General features: G+C 39.7%; 1 protein-coding gene across 1 annotated transcript in view; it reads left to right on the forward strand.

The window, feature by feature from the left end:
* The first annotated feature begins 421 nt into the window (after positions 1-421).
* caskin1 (CASK interacting protein 1) overlaps positions 422-18,995 on the forward strand; it is a 40,593-nt gene continuing 22,019 nt past the window's right edge. The window contains exons 1-9 of the mRNA XM_029508771.1: positions 422-519; positions 5,385-5,482; positions 5,643-5,788; positions 8,955-9,050; positions 9,168-9,298; positions 10,846-10,954; positions 12,441-12,549; positions 13,239-13,333; positions 15,628-15,745. Coding sequence (XP_029364631.1) covers positions 506-519; positions 5,385-5,482; positions 5,643-5,788; positions 8,955-9,050; positions 9,168-9,298; positions 10,846-10,954; positions 12,441-12,549; positions 13,239-13,333; positions 15,628-15,745 — 916 coding nt within the window. The 5' untranslated portion in view covers positions 422-505. The remainder of the gene's footprint in view (positions 520-5,384; positions 5,483-5,642; positions 5,789-8,954; positions 9,051-9,167; positions 9,299-10,845; positions 10,955-12,440; positions 12,550-13,238; positions 13,334-15,627; positions 15,746-18,995) is intronic.

Genomic DNA, 18,995 nt, shown 5'->3' on the forward strand with positions numbered 1-18,995 from the left:
ATTTCAGAAAGTGGCTGCACCCAAATAAATAATTGTCAAATATATAACCCATGTGAAACCACACTGATTCTGGATCTGCTCAAGGTTTTTTCCTCTTAAAAAGAACTTTTTGTTTGGCACTTTAGCCAAGAGCTCACTCTTGGAGGCAACTGTTGGGTCTCTGTAATGAAAAGAAGTTCTATTGACAAGGTCTAAATCTACTCTAATTGGAGAGAGTCTTGACAGAACTTGTGATTAATATTTGAATTAAAGAAATAAGAAATAACGTGCTTCAGCAGGGGCTGGCATGGGGGTACAGTGGTTGGTACTATGCTAACAAGACAGATCTGGGTTTGAACGCCTTTCTGTGCAGAGTTAAAATGTTCTCCCTGTGCTTGCGTGGGTTTCCTCCCACTGTCCAAAGACATCATGTTTAGGCTAACTGGTGACCCGCCTCGCCCAATGTGAACTGGGATTGGCTCCAGCACCCCCCACAACCCGTAAACAGAAAAGCGGGAGAAGATGGATGGATGCCTGGAGGTTAGCTCTTTTTCCTTTGTGCTAAGCTAAGCTAACCGGGTTATGTTATGTAGACAGTGGTATTACTATCTAATCTAACTCATCAAGAATGTGAACAAATGGAACGAACAATAAGTAAGTGACAAATCCTCTAGCAAGACGCAAATAAGGAGCGAGGGCTAAGCCCATATTACATTAGATTCTGGAACATGATTGGCTGCAGTTGTGGACTGTATGACAGACAGGGCTGTTTTTTAGGAGGTTGTGTGCATGGGGAAACACACGCCCCAGAAGTGGTTATACGGTAAATGTACAGCTGCATATCTGAACTACTACAGCACGAGAGAAAAATACTCGAGAGGGAGGGGTAGAAATGCAGCAACGAATCAGCCTGAGGAATCAGAGGCAGATGATGGGAAGGAGTGATAGAATTAAGAAGAAGGCGATGGGGGAGCAAGTAAGAGAAGAGAGGAGACAGAGGAAGTGGCTGTGCAGGTGAGGCTGTCAACAAGTGAGGGTGAGGGAAGAGTAGAGAGCTGGAGGGAGACAGATGGAGAGAAAGAGAAAGGGGGGAGAGAGAGGGGGGGGGGGGGAGTATAAATATTGTATGGCAGGTTTTACTACTTGGCAAAAGCGAGGGCTTCCCTTCTCATTCCCCATACATGTACCCCAGTGACACACTGTGTGGCCGCATGCACGCACACACACACACAAACCCACATGCACAGACACATACACACACATGCAGAGCCCTGTTTGCCTCAGCCCAGTGCAGCATTTTGTAACTGTATCCTTGTTTAACCCTTACAGGAGAGTGAGGGAAACAAGTGGTGAGATGCAGGCGGGGATTCTGACACTGGACTTCACTTCATGTTTTATTCAGGTGTTTAATCTCAGGCCTGTCAGGATGTTTTACAGTCCTGACTCCAGCAGCAGTCTCATTTATCTGTCCTCTTCCACAGTCAAATTCAAACACCCTTTGATATAAGTGGTGTTATTTTGACACTTTGATCAGTGTTTTATGTTAAGCAGAGGTGTATTTATGTGACTATACATGTCGCAGAAGGGTTTATTGTATACTTAACTGAAAATAGCCAGAGAGCCGTGCCTTACTTTCAGCTATTCATGTTACAATCTTACATCTAATCCGTAGCATGAGCTGGTATTTAGGATTAAATGCAGTGCTTCTGTGAATTTTAAGACCTGCCCTGTTATTTTGAAGTGCCTCTCTCTGTCCAGCAGTGAACTTGATGTGTGAATATTGTGATAAATTGTGCATGTTGTAATGGCAGCGAAGTGCCGGGGTGAGAGAAATGTGGGCAGAATGACCTAAATTGTTCTGTTAGGGGCATATGTTAGGGGCATATGGCCCATGGAATGACCACCATTTAATGCCGCTCTATACTGTCATGAAATCCCTCGCTCTCAAGGCAGGAGAAACAAGGTCAGACCTTCAGCAAACAATCGACAGGACACTAAGGTTATTCTCATAAAATCATCAACTTGGAACAAATGTGCATATATAAACGTGAGCTCAATACACAGAGAAATTTATTTTTGACTAGATGTCTTGAACCTGCTTGGGGGAGAGACATAGTGTTGATGTGACTGATTTATTGCATGCTTTGTTACTATTTGATATAATTTGTACTGCATTTTTTTAAAGGTTAAAACTTGAAGCTTGGCCAAGTTGAACACATTTATTCTCTCACCAGCAAGTAATATGAATTTCCACCACAGCCTTTTTGGATATCAGGTGACTCTGAAGCTGCTCAGGTTGGGCTTAAGTGTCCCCCCTGCTCATCGTGGAGCACATGGCCAGCCAATGTCACCTTGGTCCTCCCTCATGCTTATTTTCCTCTTCCTCTTTGGCCTCTAGTGTTTTCCTCCAGAGAGCAGAGCTCATCTGTGGCCTCTTTATGGTCCCGAAAGTCTGATTTGAATGAATAATTAATCAAACTTGTGTTTCCACCTGGGACTGAGGAGATGCTGTAGTTGGAAAGGGCTGGTGTTCTGTTGGGGGTTGCTTTCCAAAAGAACACCTTAGATTTTAATGTTGAACATTGAGCCCAATATGAGCTGTGTGAAAGGTTTGTGCATTTTGCTACTGCAAACAGTCTACACATTTTAGGGGTTTGGTGCTTGTGGTTCAGATTTCAACTCTATTGTGTAAACAGTTGTAAAAAAGCAATGTGTAAAGGCCCAGCCCTTAACAGCTTTAGTGAAAAGGCTGATAACATCTTATCTGACATCGTCCCACATTCATTTGTTGAGCAACGAAGAATGAATGATGAAGTTTACCCTTATACCACAACAACAGGGAACATATATGGAAGAAATTGTATGTGAGGAGAGGGGAGGAAAGGAGAAGTGATGGGTGATGTGTAGTGAATAAACTGGATCAGGTCACTCCGGGAGTGCAGGGCTCTTTAGTATGCTGCTCTGCACTCACAGTCACACTCAGACAGACACACAAGCTTCTTTTTTGCATGGTGCAAACACAGTTTACAGTGATAATATAGATTTAATACCATTTTTATTTAAATTTTTCATTTTTTTTTGACTCAAATCAAGCTATTCTGAAATCTGAAATGAAAACTGCTGCTGGCACACAATTATAATGACCGTATTTTTTATTTTATTTATTATTATTATTTTTTCCGCTTTTTACTTTGAAATGATGTAATTTGTGAAAGAATTCAGCACTCTGGCATCAGGTTTCTGTTAATAGGCTGACACTCAGAGGCATTATAGTGTCTGGCCTGACTATTTTGCAGGCCTGTTGGCTTGTTAGGGTCACAAGGACGGTCTTAAGTTTTTGTCTGAAGTTTCATTTAAGATTCTGTTTCTGGGTGAATCGCTGGCACTCCTCCACTTTTCAATTGTATGACTACCAGACATAACCTGTATGTAACCTGTGCCCTTTTATTGGTTTGTTTGTCGATTTGCTTTGTCACTGTGTTATAATCAGCTTGTTCCTGTCAGGCTCCCTCTTTTTTTCTATCTATCTTTCTTTTTACATGTGCTTTATGATGGATGATGTATGTATTTGTCTTGTTGTCTGTCTGCTCCTGCAACGGTCTCATTGTAAGCTGTATGAGCTACCAGCCTCAGCTGACTTTAACATAAATCTATCTGCGCCTGTATTCTTTTCTATGATGGGCACACTTTGTCTCAGTATTTCCACCTGTTGATGTCTGTCAAACCTCCTGTGTTTGCTATCCATTTTATAAAGTTATGTATTTTAGATATTCCTTTGCTAGGGCTCCTGTCTTAACACATAAATATTGTAATCCCCTGTCAGCTTCCACCCCTCAAATTGAACATGCATTTTGCATTGAAATTTGCAAATGAATGACATAAGATACATACAAGATACAAAAGATGAGTTCCTATGCATAAAGATAGAAAAGCAGAGGTTTAATTTCAGGCAGTGCACACTGTGGATAGACAGGGAGACAGGGTTCAGATAAGTCTGGATAATGGTTTGTGTTGTGTCTTTCTGATAGCTCAGCTAATTTGGCTCCATCAGGAATGTAGATGGGAGCATGTGATATTGATTTCACAGGTGCACACTGTAGCCCGGTGTGGAGCATTATTCAACCTTTCAATGATGATGTATGGCAGCAGTTCCCGAACAGAGATCCAGGAGACTCGGAGTTCAGGAAGAGTGAAGAAAAATGAGGATAGGCTTAATTTGACTGTGTAAGCATTAACCACAAGCTTGTACTCAAAGACGTATAACAATGACTTCACCTTTTCCAATTTTCTCTCCAGAACAGAAGGAAAAGACACACAATAGATAAATAAGAGCAAATTGTAATCACCACAAAGTTCGAAATATCCACTTCCAACATTTGCCCTTCAGGTACATGTTCCAAGTAAAGTCAACCCTGAGGATGTTGTGTTTCTGAAACACTGCTGATTTTCTGACAAAATAAAAAGATTTTTTTTTTAATTTGTTAAACATTTGGGGAGATTACATTATGCTCCTTGCACGGAGATCGAGCTGACATTTCTCTGTGTAAGGTAACATAGCCTCCAATATTACCATTAAACTCAACACCTTTTAAACAGCATCAACAAAACCTCCTGCATCATCCTCTGGATTTATTACTTGACAGTTGCGTTAGTTTAGGTTAGTGTAAACAAAATGTAGCCACTGAACATGCAACAAAGCATATTATCACTGATCCACATAAAGCAGCATTCACTCTTCATCAGCCTCCAGTTAAAAACAGTGAACAGGAACAGCTGTTTCATTCATTGTAGCTTTGACTGGATATGTGAATCTACTTGGTACCTTAGCTTCATGGATCCTCATTGAGAAATCACAGGGGGGAAACCATCAGAAAATCAGAAGACCTGTGTCATTGTTGGTATGAGTCAGGGAGAAGGTGTGTGTTTGGAAAAGAAGGAGAAGGAGTATTTTATGTCTTATTTTGTGTTTGCGTTCTCTCATTCACCATATTAAGCTTGTTTCTTCTGCTGCTGTCTCTCCTGCATCCACCAAGGTCTGACACATCAATGTCTACTCAGCATGCACACTCTAGCCTTAGACACACACAAAAGGGTGTGCACACATTACGTAACACCTATTTTTCATTTCCCATCCTCCTATCTTTCTGCCCCTCTGCTTGCTTCAACAGCTATTAAATCTATTTGTCATCCTAAGCTTTGTCATTATCATATGGCATGTGTGTGTGATCGTTGCATGTGTGTGGTCTAGGATTTACATAGCTTTTGGGTCCAAAGCAATGACATTGCTGCAAGTATCTGCCATTCAGAAGACAACTGAAGTATTGGCTAGTGAGCTGGAAAATAAGCGTAATTGAAAAAAGTAACCACAATGTGTGTGTGTGTGTGTGTTTGTCTCTGTACTACAGGTTTTCCCCTCTGCATCATGCGGCTCTCAATGGCAACTTGGAGCTCATCTCTCTGCTGCTGGAGTCACAGGCTGCTGTTGACATCAGAGACCAAAAAGGTCACACACACACGTACACACACAAGTAGGGATAGAGAAGTAAGCTTTGCGCACACATAAAACCATGTATGTCTCACCAGATCCAACCGGTGTTTCACCATGGTAACCATGAGCAGTGTGTGTAGCAGATATATATTTGTGTGTACTTCCGTGTGCACAGGTATGCGGCCGCTGCACTACGCGGCCTGGCAGGGGAAGGCGGAGCCTATGAAGATGCTGCTTAAATCCGGTTCATCTGTCAATGGCCAGTCAGATGAAGGACAGATTCCCCTCCACCTGTCAGCACAGCACGGCCACTACGATGTGGTGAGTGACTCTTAACTGTAAAATAAATACAGAGGCATCAAGTCATTGTTAATATCTGTGTTTACCTATGATTCATATGACAAAGCCATTTATTATAATTCCCATGTATTTCAGCATCCTGTAATTCAGAAACATAGAATTGGCTGAAAGAATTAGTTAATGTCGTAAGTGATTATTGGGTGCCAACAGTTCAACCTTCCGCAGTTTAAATTGTTGTAATAAAAATGAATGAAATGACATCGCTGAACATAGCCTGTTTGAACTCATTGTTTCCTTTTATGCCCCACAACTGTGGTACCTTTATTCTAAACTTATCGTTTACTTTTCCACCACCAGGCAGCTGGCTGACAAGCAGCCACCCTGACACAGTTAGACACAGAGTGGTCATTGGCAACTTGAAGCTAAAGAGCAAAATATTTCCCTCTGAAGCTGAAAGGACAATGACTATTGGATGTTGTTTGTGGGGTGGACAGAAACTTTACCTCGAATGCCGAGTGAGTGGGTGTCAGTTTCAGTCTGTCCATGAGTCCCAGGTTCAAACAATGTGTGCTGTTGTCGTCAAGGCTGTTGCTGGCTTATGACACTGGCGGCTTTTTCTGACAGAACCATTCTATAAGTTCTCTATCAATTAATTCATCGATGAATTGAGTAATCAAATAAATTATTTTGCCCTGTAACAAACCAATGGGAAGCAGATCATGGCGTATAATGTGCAAAGTTTTGATTCAAGAAATTTGGCTTGCTCATTTTTTGTGAACAAATTATTCAAATTACTCAAAGTATTTGTTTCCCCTCTAGTAACAGTCAACAGTTGGCCTCTGCTATGAGCAGTTGGGTTGTACATTTAGACTTACAACCATTTGTAAGTGGGTGATGCTAACTACCCTCAACACAGCAACGTCTCAACCACTCAGATGTTTTCAGTTTATTGGTGTAATTAGTCATCAGATTTCAATTACATTCGTGCTGCAGATACGGAGTGCTGAGTGACTAAAGGACAAACAACACAACACGAAAGTTGACTTTGTGTTTCTAAACAAATCAGGCATGACTGTGGTCTACAAGCAGACTGCCTTCAACTTTAATTTAATATTCATCTCTTCAATCTAAACGAATAAGTAATATCAATAAGCCTCAAATCAGAGAGCCCTACCAGCGCATTACAAACCCTGCTGGCTGTGTGTGAAAACCCTAACCCCTAACTGGCTGTGGAAGAAATGTGTTACGAAACAAAATGACACACAGAAAATTCCTTTTTCGAGTATTTTAAAATAAAATCTGGGGGAAAAACTGCGTTGCTCCTGCAAGCCTGCCAAAAACAACTGCAATGAAATATAGTAGACTCACCTTAGAGGATGTGGCTCTAAAACTGAAACTCACAGGGTCTAAAACTGAAGAGACGCTGCTTCTGCTAGATTAAAAAAGAATATGGTTTGTACAGAAACAGGGCTGAAGTTCTAATCACAGCTTCTTCCAGAGTGCAAGTGCAAATAAATAATAGATAATAGAAAATCTGACAGACAGACTGCAGATTAAAAAGTAAATCAAAAGGTAGCACACGCAGAAAAGATCTGAGAGGCACTCGCTGTAAAAACAAGATGGCGTGGGAGCAATTTCATTTGAGACAAGGGGGATCTCCTCGTCTCCTCATTTGTTCCATTTTTAAGGTGCATTAAAAAAGTGAAAACATAATGAACTAATCCTCTGGTGAGGCAAATTTATCCTCTTAAGTCTTTTACCACTTTAACCAAGCTTTTCCTCTCACTTGTGTTATGACGCTGAATGTCTGCAGGGATTAATTCTGTCTATCTCACCAAGGGACAAAAACTGCCAAAACTCAGCTTTTTCTATAGGTTCAGTGCATTGAAGTAAACAAATTGCTGCCATTCCTCTTTGAGGCATTACCAAGTGATGAGGTCCATTTTTCATCTGACAACGAGCTTCAACATGATGCATGTTCTGATTTATTGTTCACTGATGTGAAAAAGCACCATACAAAGCTTCAGTCATATTAGTAACTCAAAGCATGTATTTTGTTTGAGTAAAGCATGTATGTTTCATGTACTGCGTGTGTCTTTGGAACAGCTTGTCTTAGTCCTTTCTATGCTCCAGTTTTTGTGAGTTTGGTATGGAGGCTCATGTTTTTTTCCCACTATCCAAAGAAAAGTTAAAAGAGTGTTGCTTCGGCCTGTCGCTCTTATTTACTGTTTTACTGTTTTTTCACATGGTGCCCTCAGCAGCTAACAGTGCTAATGGCAGCAGATTGTTGTTGTCAGTTTAGAGGATATTAGCTAATGGTGTAAACATGGTTATTTCTGCTGTAATGTTGAACAGTTTAATAAGAAAGTCTGCAGGGATGGATTCACTGTTGGAACCAGCCTTGTGTGGTCATTTGAGCAGAAACCGTCCCACTGACTTGGTCTCACACAGGCTTTCTCATGCAGCAATACACACTGTTACAGTTGATGCCAAGAGTGGATTCTTTTTTTAGGTTTAATTGATGACTGTTGCTTTTATCAGGCCAGATAATTAAGCTAACATCAGCTTCATGAGTCGGTTGAAAATGCTGTCTCCAGCTGACTTTGTAATGCCTCCAACTGTTTCCAGCTGTTTCCAGCACACTTGCACTATGCCCTATCCCCTGGGGCTGAAGCTTCTTCCTCACCCACAAATAATGTTAAAGACATAGATATAGACACACAACACACTTTTATGTACAAGTAAACCTAGTTTGTGCCACTGTGAGCAGTATAACCTTTAGGTTGCACAACACCATATTTCTTTGAATAATGGCTGCGATCTTTATCAACATTGGTCATGTTTGTTTGCCCTCCTAAAGAAAGTGCATTACAACATTGTTCACAGTGACATCATTACTGGGAGTGCACTGGAGAGAAACTTTTTCTTTTTGTAAAACATCTGCAGGCATAACAGGACTGAAGGATGACAAAAATGCAAAGAGGGAAAATATGCATCCACAATGAATGAAATAGGAAAATAATGATTGAACAACATTTGGATGGGTAATTCAGAACAACAAGCTGAATATGGAATAATTTTGTTCTTGTTTCTTCAGTTAGAGGTGGAACTGTTTATGTGTGAAGTGTTAGACTGGTGACTTTCAAACATTTTTCAATCATTTGTATCTTCTTTTTTCTGTTTTCAGTCTGAGATGTTGCTGCAGCACCAGTCCAACCCATGTATTGTGGACAACGCAGGGAAAACACCTCTGGATCTGGCCTGTGAGTTCGGCAGAGTTGGGGTAAGATTTTGTGCTTTTCACCATCCTAAAAGAGCAGCATCTGCAGAAGCACGAAGAATGATAGAATTTGTTGCTTAAGCTGTGTGTCTCTGTGTATTTGTGTGTACATGTGTGCAGGTGGTCCAGTTGTTACTCTCCAGTAACATGTGTGCTGCTTTGCTGGAGCCCAAAAAAGGAGATACCACCGATCCCAATGGGACATCTCCGCTCCACCTGGCTGCCAAAAATGGACACATCGACATCATCAGGTGCACGTACACACTTACACATTCAATTCGATCATCAGATTCAAATACACTGAGAAACACACACCATGTTTAATGACTCGCTGGGCTTAACCATCCTCCTGAGCATGATGATAAAACAGATGTATAACACACCAGGAGAACACTACACTGTTGGTATAATGGAGCAAATGTGTTTCCATACAGTGAGAGCTGATGCATCACTCACAAGCTCGTAAATAGATTTTGGAGAAGCCGATGCGCCTTGAAACGACACAGCTGCACACATAAAATGCAAAATCATTATAATCTCATCTTGGCAGAGAAGTGTGTCTAATTTTTTCTTATATTTAAAGCAAAATAGCATCATGGCAAATTGACTTTTGTTGTCATCACTCTCAACCACTTTCAAAGTAACTCAGGGCTATGTGTGTTTGTGTTGGTGCACACACCAGTTTGTTTGCCTGACAGACACAGACAGGGGTAAAAGCAGGGAGGGAGAAAATGAAAGATGAGATTGGACTGTAACAAAGGGAGGCTGAAGGGCAAAAGAAAAGAAAGGTGTGCAAAAATGAAGAGACAGAAGAAAAAAAGAGAAATAGAATGAAGCCCGTTCTAACTCATCGGACTTGTGAGGTGACACTGATAAATGGCGCTCATTAGGAATAACAACTAGTATATGAGATCAACATACATGTATAAACACACACATACTGACAATGATTTAGTTGTTCTCAGTGTACTACAGTTTATCTATCAACCAGATGTCCTCCAATCCCTTGAAAAGACCAAGAACAATGGATTGATCCTATTAACAAGCAACCACTGTCTGCAGCTATACAGGCTCCATGAGACTGCACTGAGACACAGCAGGGCTTTGAGCTCAATGCTAATGTCAGCAAGCTAACATGTTTACAGTAACAATGCTGACTTTAAAAGAGAGGCTCTGAGCCTCTCTTGCAGTCAAATTGAAATATTGCAGATTGTAGTTCAACCCTTTGAGGATCCAAATCCTGCAAGGCTGGGCTGTTGGTCCAGGAAGGCAGGACTTGAGCCATGGCTGAGAGAGATGACTGCTTTGTTGTGACATCAAAAAGTTCGAGGAGTCGTGACAGGTGGATTTAAGGCTCAGTTTCTGAAAACAAGCTGTGAGCATTTCCCAGTTGTAATGTAGAACCCAGAGGAGATTTATAATCAGCAAGACATGAAAATCTCACTTTGGTTTGGTCCTTCAATGGTTACATAAATGAATTTCTCCTCCTCACATACAAAGCAAGATGTAAGTTACCGGGGTGTGTATAAATATGTGCACAGCCCCCACACATCACAAAGTAAGTGTTTTGTAACTACAGAGTAGTTATTGCTGGGCTCATCTATTAAATCAGGGGCAGTCTACCATGACTTCACCCTTATCTGCTCCTGCCTTGCTCATCCATCACTATCCTCCTCTTCTTTCTGACTTAAGTCTAGATTTGTGTTTCTTTTGACTCCCATTTTCATTTTCATCTCTCATCACACTTTCTTTCCTGACTCACTGTATCCCATCTTGTGCTCTCTGCCCTCGCTGTCAGACTGTTGATCCAGGCTGGTATCGACATCAACAGACAGACCAAAGCCGGCACTGCCCTGCACGAAGCTGCTCTCTGCGGCAAGACTGAGGCAGTGAGACTCCTGCTGGACGTAAGTGGAATGTTTCAGAGACCATCTCAATGCTTACACCTGAACTCAAGTTCAGTCAAGGACAATTTCAATCTAACTTTGAATTTATAGCATAGCCTACAGTGTATAAACAATTCATGGCTTATCCCATTGAATTTACCTGCTGTTGTCTGTCCTATAAAATATCACAGTGCCAGAGGAGTTTAAAAGGGGCATTTCATATTTCTAGAAAATGACCTTTTTTCTTATTATTTTTTCTGAGTAGATTGTGGAAGATGTTTCACACATTTAATTAAATCTTAAAATACTAAATTTACTAAATACTAAATTTAATTTAATTTATAAATTATAAAATGTATTTAGCTGCAAGACTATAACTGCATCAATCTCACACAATGTTGACACCCTGTGGTGCTAAACTATGAGAACAAATGCAGACAAGAAAAAATGTTAAATAGAAATAAACCTTAAAATAATAAATAGGAGCTACAGGAGGTTAAGAGATCTAAAATTTCTTTTGGAAAGCTCCAACTTAATGATGAGCTTTAAATTTGATTGCATTAAGAACCAAATCCCCACAAAGGGAACAAAAACAAGACAACAAACATTAAAATAATAAAAAAAATACCATTAAAGTTGGGAACAGATGTTGATGTACAATAGTTTTTCAAAATAACCTATTCAGCGAGAGATTTTTATTTCCTACTGTTGTTTTCACGTCACTTAGTCGCATTATTACAAAATATTCCAAGAATTCCTTGAGAAAAATTAAATACAGTAAAAGTTGTTCTGTTTTGGAAAGTCCCTAGATCCCTCATGTCATAAAACCGAGGCACAATACGGTAGAAAAACCAAGAGAAATACAATGCAAATGACCCATTTGTGGTGGTGACGTTGAAATACAGTGGTTATAGGAAAACAAGTGATGCAATATGTTTTCATGACTGTGTGTGTTTTGGCTTGAGAAACCAACTTTGTCATTTGCATCCTCGGCTGCGAAAGGTTTTTGCCCCGTGGCGTCTTTGGTCTGAATTCATCTTTGTTCATCTGGCCTACATTTGATTCATCAAATTTGAATGTGATATTGCTTTTTCTGCCTCTGGCTGTCTCGACTGGAAAAAAAAAAGAAGAGATTGTAATTAGTGGAACAGCCACAGGGACCGAGCCAGCATGGGTTATTTTCGATGTTTCAATGTTGATATCATGGGGGTAGATTATCACATCCCTAAGGTGTGTAATTAGAATGAAGAGACTCTAGTTTATGACTTTTAAGTAACTGGAAGCTGTATGTTTAGATATTTCTTTAATGAGTGGATTTAGATAGTGTAACGTAATTATTAGTACTACGATAAGACATTTTTTTCATTTAGAAACATAAATTAAAAAATTTGCTATAACAGAAAATGAAACCTACCCTTTGAAAGTTTTTTCTCTCTTCATAGCTGCATGAAACTAAAATGAATAAACATCTCAACACACCCACCATAATCTTATTTTTCCTTTACAGAGTGGTATCAATGCCACAGTGAGGAACACGTACAGCCAGACTGCACTGGACATCGTCTACCAATTCACAGCAACACAAGCCAGCAGGGAGATCAAACAACTGCTGAGGGGTAGGATGGATGGATGGATGGATGGATGGATGGATGGATGGATGGATAGGGGACATGTGGGAGGGGAATGGTGACATGCAAATTTAGTTTCCCAAATATGAAAGAAACCATCAAATTTGAAGCAGATTAGCTAAACAATTTAGGTTTATTCATTCTATTTGATTTCATTTTTAATTTTATCATTTTCATATACATTTTCTTGCCAATAAATTAAATGAGCATTTTGACACAATGCTAAACATGAAGCTACAGAAAGCACCTAGCCAGCTTAGCCTTGCACAAAGACTGGAAACAGGGAGAAAGTAAAAACATGTTATATCCTCTGTAATATAAATCTTACATGAGTTAAAGCACTGTGTGCACACAGTTAGCTGTCTATAAGATGGAGATCATGTTAATTTACTGGCTCACGATGGTGTTTTGAGGGATTCTGAGGGAAGTTATGTACAAATAACTTATCCTCTAGTTTTCAGGTACCTGGTTTTGTTTTTAGTTAATCCACAGCATTTCTTTGCAATATTTTGTGAATAGGAGTTTTCAGGATTATCTACTTGTAGAGCCGTTACCTAATTAGCTGTGTGTTTGTTAGTCTGCAAAACTTAATCACACACCAATCAGAGGGTTGTGAATTTTGGAATAAAAGGCTTGTGATGTAAAGTTTGTTGTATTTCATTCTGTGTGTCCCTCAGATGCGTCAGCAGCTCTTCAGGTTCGTGCGCTGAAAGATTACTGCAACAACTATGACCTGACCAGCCTCAACATCAAAGCAGGAGATGTTATTACGGTAAAACACACACACACACACACACACAAATGCTGACCGTTTCTGATGTCACAGTGGCATTTAGATTTTTTTTTTTTTTTTTTACTTTAGTGACACAGAAACCTGCCACTCTTTTGTTTTTGTCTCTATCCTTTCTCTACTTTTTCTTCTGAAAGACTGTTTTTACCCCATCACGCTAATAAATACATTCAACTGCAGAGAAATCATTCACAAACTCACAACTCAGAGACACAAATAGTTCTGGATCGGCTGATATTTTAAGATTCAGTCATTCATTCATCTTCAACTGCTTATCCGTTTCCTGGTTGCGGGGGTGCTGGAGCCAATCCCAGCTCACATTGGGTGAGGGCAGGGTCGCCCTGGACAGGTCACCAGTCCATCACAGGGCCAACACACAGAGACACACAGAGACCAACAACCACTCACACATCAGACGATTTAGAGTCACCAGTTAACTCATGTAAAAAGGTTCCTTTGGATGAGGGCTGGGTAAACATAACAAGGCGAACCAAAATTTGCAATTATGCCAATTTATTGCTTCTTGGAAAGTAAAATAACAAACTTACAAGCTTCAAATCACACAAACAGCATAGAGAGTAAGCAGACTCTCATGTTATATATGGACAAAGCTCTTGACAGCATAGCGCTCTCCTCTCTCTCCACTGTCAGAGCCAGGACCTTTCTAGGTTGGATCAAACCAACTTTCCCTAGTGAAGGGCTGATGCGCAAGCTCACCTACAATTCAAGTTACATAATCTAAGAAAAGAATTTCACAACATCAAGTACACTATCAACACATACACACTTGGTAAATATTCTTCATATTTTTAACAATAAAACTCTTTGTATGGACAACTTACAAACTCAACCACCAACAAACTCCCCTGTCAAAATGGTGGGTTCCAATTACCATTTCCCTCAATATAAAAGGAGCCCTGCAGTCAGCTGTGACTCTTTTAGGAGGATCAGCCCAATACAGGAGGTAAGTCAGTATGTTGAAATGACCATGCTGAGTTCTTTTAACTAAACATATGTTAACCAGATATGGTCTGTGTGCTTTTTCTTTTTTGTATTCTGAACAATGTAGTAAATGAGATTGAGAAAAAATGTAAAATGAAAACATACTAACAATTGGAACACCCACTAGCCGGCTTGTTTGATGTTGACCATGTGGATGGAAAACTAACTAATGAAACTAAGTGATTTCTGAACCCCAAAGACCAGGGTGCACATACTCACTTAAAACCATGGTAATGAGTAGAATGATGAAAATAATAAATACATTCAGGAAAAACAGACTTAACTGAACATGTGTGGCTTAAAATATAAAAGTGGGAATGGCAGTCTCTGACTTTACCACAACTCAAACATGATGTCTTTGGACGGTGGGAGGAAGCCCACACGGGGGATAACATACAAACTCCACGCACACAAAGGCCCCAGGCTGGGAACCAAACCTGTGACCTTCTTATTGTGAAGCGACAGTGCTAACCACTACGCTGCCGTGCTGCCATATTTTAAGATGTTTAAGTAAATGTAAAAATGGTTCTATTTGTGCCATTGCAAATAGTTTCTGCTCTGCTGTGGTAGGAACAAAATGATCAAAATAATTCACAACAAATTAATTGGTATTGATGATAGTTAGGTTGGTTGGTTCCCTGCATGCAACATTTGATGAAGTTACAGGTCAACAGACTCATTAGGAAGGTTATGTAGAAAAAGTCGCAGCTCCCCCTTTACCTGCAAATGCTCTTCCAGTTCCCTGGAATGAGTTAGTAGGCTTTTAATAAAAATTTAAAAGGTGGATTAAGTGCTAGTCTCAAAGTGCTTGGATAAATCACTTAATCACATAAAATGCTCAATTCTTACCATAACATGGCCATGAACACCCTGTTTGTGTTTTGAAGTGTGAGCCAGTGGATTTCCAGTTTCTGCTTGGTGTGTGAGATTACCAATGAAAATGCAGGAACAAGTGGTTTCCCTCATTTACTACGAACACAGTGTATTTCACCCAACAGCCATGAATATTCATAGACATTTATGCTGCCTTTGGTTTTTTTATTGCAGTAATGAGGAAACCAAGCTGTGCCTATGTTTCCTCCCTCGCGGGCTGACTGAACAATCTGGTTTTGCTTTATATGACTCAGCATTCATGCATTCAGTTTTGCATTTTTGTTTGACACAAAACATGAGACTGACTGCTCAAGACAGTCAAACGATGTTCTTTTCTTTTATAAAAACAAAACTTCATCACCTTAATTTTTTGTGAAACATAAACTCGTCTTCCTCCACAGGTTTTGGAGCAGCACCCAGATGGACGTTGGAAAGGCTGTATCCATGACAACAGAACAGGAAATGATCGGGTGGGCTACTTCCCATCCACCATGGTGGAAGTCATTAGCAAGCGCACAGGTGTGTTTCTCCCCCTATGTGCATGAGGTGTATTTGTGTGCGTGAGTGTGCGACTGTGTGTTGGAGTTTAAACACACAACCATGCTGACAGTCTGTTGACGTGTCAGCAAATCAATCACGGGAGTATAGAACAAGTATTTGGATGAACTTTGAGGAAAAAATAGAAGAGGAGTGATGTCATTGCTAAAAAATGCCTGAGGCACATGCACAAAATCATCACCTTCATTAGTTTCTATGTCTGGCAATATTTAGTCAACGTCCCGTGGTTAGAATAAAGACCATATCAGATAATTTCATCTGTCATCTCACACAGGGAAAGCAAAGATGTTTGAGAGTCTGCGAACAGCACAGTTGTATCAAACACACAGCTTTTATCTCGTCATTGCAGAGGATCTAATCCATTCTAACTCCACTGTCACCTGAATTTATAACTAATTTAACTAAACTTAACAAAACTACGATGCAAATACAAAACCTTTAGGAGTTTGGCCTGGTGACTGTATTAATGTGCCTGTTAAGTAATGTGGACACAGTAAATCCAAGGCTTTAAATCTGTTTATCTGGATGATCAGAATATTGGAACCCATTTTGGAAATGTATTCTCCTGAATTCCTGTCTGAGGTACCAAAATGACAGGTGATTCCTCAGAATGACTGTATGTTGCAGCTATCGAAGCTCCTGCCAATCTATTTGTTCCGCTGTACAAGAATGCACCAGGTCAAGTCTTAAATACCAAAGAAGCCCCTGAATCCATTCCCCCTTAATTGCTTCATTTGATTTTGTATAACAGCGTTTCCATCTAAACAGTCATAAGATACAATCTTACTGGTCAGGCAGCTCAAACTCTTTCCCCATGTGTATTCTCCACTGATCTAAAAGGTGGTACAATGTCTGAAGCTATAGAAGATAAAATACTCCAACGATTCTGCTTTATTTCCGTTCCTCACATTTGTAAACAAAGTGTAAGCGATCAATGTAAATTCATCATATTTATCTTTTGCCTGTTTAGCAATCTTAGAAAATGACTGCCTTTTAATTCTGAGCAAAGATCTAGTGGATGGATATTTAGACTGGATATAGAGGATTCTTTGTACTTTATGTGGTGTAAAAATTTCCGATAAATAGACCCTGATTGAAAAGCAGGGCTGCATAATTGAGAAAAACAAAATAGAATTTGTTAGATGGCTAAGTGTACCATCCAATTCACAGGAAATGCCGATAAATGTAAATCCACAGAGCTGTCAATTGATACTCTCCAGCATAAACGTAAAACGTTTGTTTTGTAAAGCAAAATCCCATCATCACCATTTTGAAATGTTTCTCAGTGAATATCAAAATATGTAAAAATTATCATCATTAACTAAACTTGCGACTCACCATTGCAATATTTGTCAAAATAATCAAAAAGGGATTTTTTTTGAGGGGGATATTATTTTGCCAATTTAAAAAAAGAACAAAAGCTCAGCAGTTTATTTCTCATGTTGGCTTTGGTCAACTGCACAAACTGTTCCTCTGCTCACTCTGCCAGTTTTAGCTTCATATCACTATAAACACTTAAGAGTCATTTCTTTTCATTTTATTTTTCGCAAGTAACCAATATTGTATATCAATTTGAAGTGAGATATATGCTAATAAAGTCAAGACTTGACAGCGATAAATGAATAATTCTAATTAGAATAATAATTAGTTTCATTTTAAGTTTCATCTGATAAGCTGACAAGCCAGAGCCAAACTCTTAAAACCTCCTCCCATTACTGTAACTTCCTGCCTCCATCTTAGATAAACACAGTGAGACATACAGAGAACACATCCACGTCCATCCATCACTGCATCGCCACAAAGAGGCTCGGATGTTTTTAACTGTCTATTAGTGTCTGTCTACAGGTCTGGCTGTTCTGATTGTCCATCTGTGCGTCTCTCTGTAGTAATTTTGCCTGCTTGTATCAGTCTGTAAGTCTGTCTCTCTCCAATTGCTCATCTCATCCCCTGTGATCACAGATTTACAGCTCACCTCTGTCTCCAACATTATCTTTCTTATCATTTTCTCTTTTCTATATCCCATATCGGTTCATTTACCACCAGGGAAACTGCTTCATGCTTGAGAAAAATCCCCTCATGGCTGCATCTGTCTGAACAAAGAGTACATTTCTACAAAGCAGCCGTGGCTACAGTAGAGAAAACAGCTGCGGCATACTGACTAATCACTGCCAGGATACATAAGCACACACACTTGAGATCTCCAGCAGCTGTTGTAGCAGGATGTTTCATTTACTGTTCTGTTTTTCATACATTTTTAATTATTATTCTTTCTGGCTATTCTTCCTTGGACTGTCTCCTCTCCATGTGCTGTTCTACTCATCTGCTACATACAACTTTTTTAACCAGTTAAGGGACCAACCATGTATCAGCCAAATTCAGCAGTTTTAATTATATTGACTTTTGCAGTAGCTTTCACAGTTAAATTTAGAATACATAGCAACAAACAGGTCGAGGCTAACTTTATTCAATCACATGAATTACGGACATTACACAGACAAAAGAAAAGTGGTGTTACAGTTCATTCAAAAATTTGGGATTGTGATGTTGTTTGCCCAGTAGTTGAAAAACTACCTGGAATGGTGATAGTTGCTACATATTTCACTTGTCAGTGAAAGTTTTGGAAAGCAAAAACTGTTTTGAATAGCTTGAGGATACCACTTCCAGCACCTTCCATCTACGTGAAAATTTCTTTATTTCTTCCTTGATTTATTAGCTCAGTAAACATTGTCCTAATTAGTTTATAGTATCAGTCTCTAGTTTCAAGTCAATATAACATGTTAATTTTTTTAAATGATGGTCCCATGTAGAGGAAAAAAGGCCACAAGCCATGGACTATATTAGGGCAGGGCTACTGTGTGACTGGCAGACTATACCAACTAATTAGGACAGTACAGTACAGGTCAGCTTCAGCCCCCAGTCCTTCTCAGCTCCACTTTCAATTCCAATTATGGTTTCAAAAAGGCAAGATAGTGACTGCCAATTTACAAATTTAAGGCCTCAAAACCATCGGTGGACATCACAATGAGTTGCCATCTGGTTCAGTCATAAAGCTGTTGTTGCCTATAAACTTGAGGTTTTCCTGTCCCTGTTTTTTTTTTTTTTTTAATTCAACATTTCAACTGAGTGGAAACTCACCATTAAGTTTGCTGCCACAGCACTGTTTGCTGCCAGATTATTATCATTACCTGCTTGAAATGAATCCTGGGATATG

Source organism: Echeneis naucrates, chromosome 8 (assembly GCF_900963305.1).
Source record: "Echeneis naucrates chromosome 8, fEcheNa1.1, whole genome shotgun sequence".
Taxonomy (NCBI): domain Eukaryota; kingdom Metazoa; phylum Chordata; class Actinopteri; order Carangiformes; family Echeneidae; genus Echeneis; species Echeneis naucrates.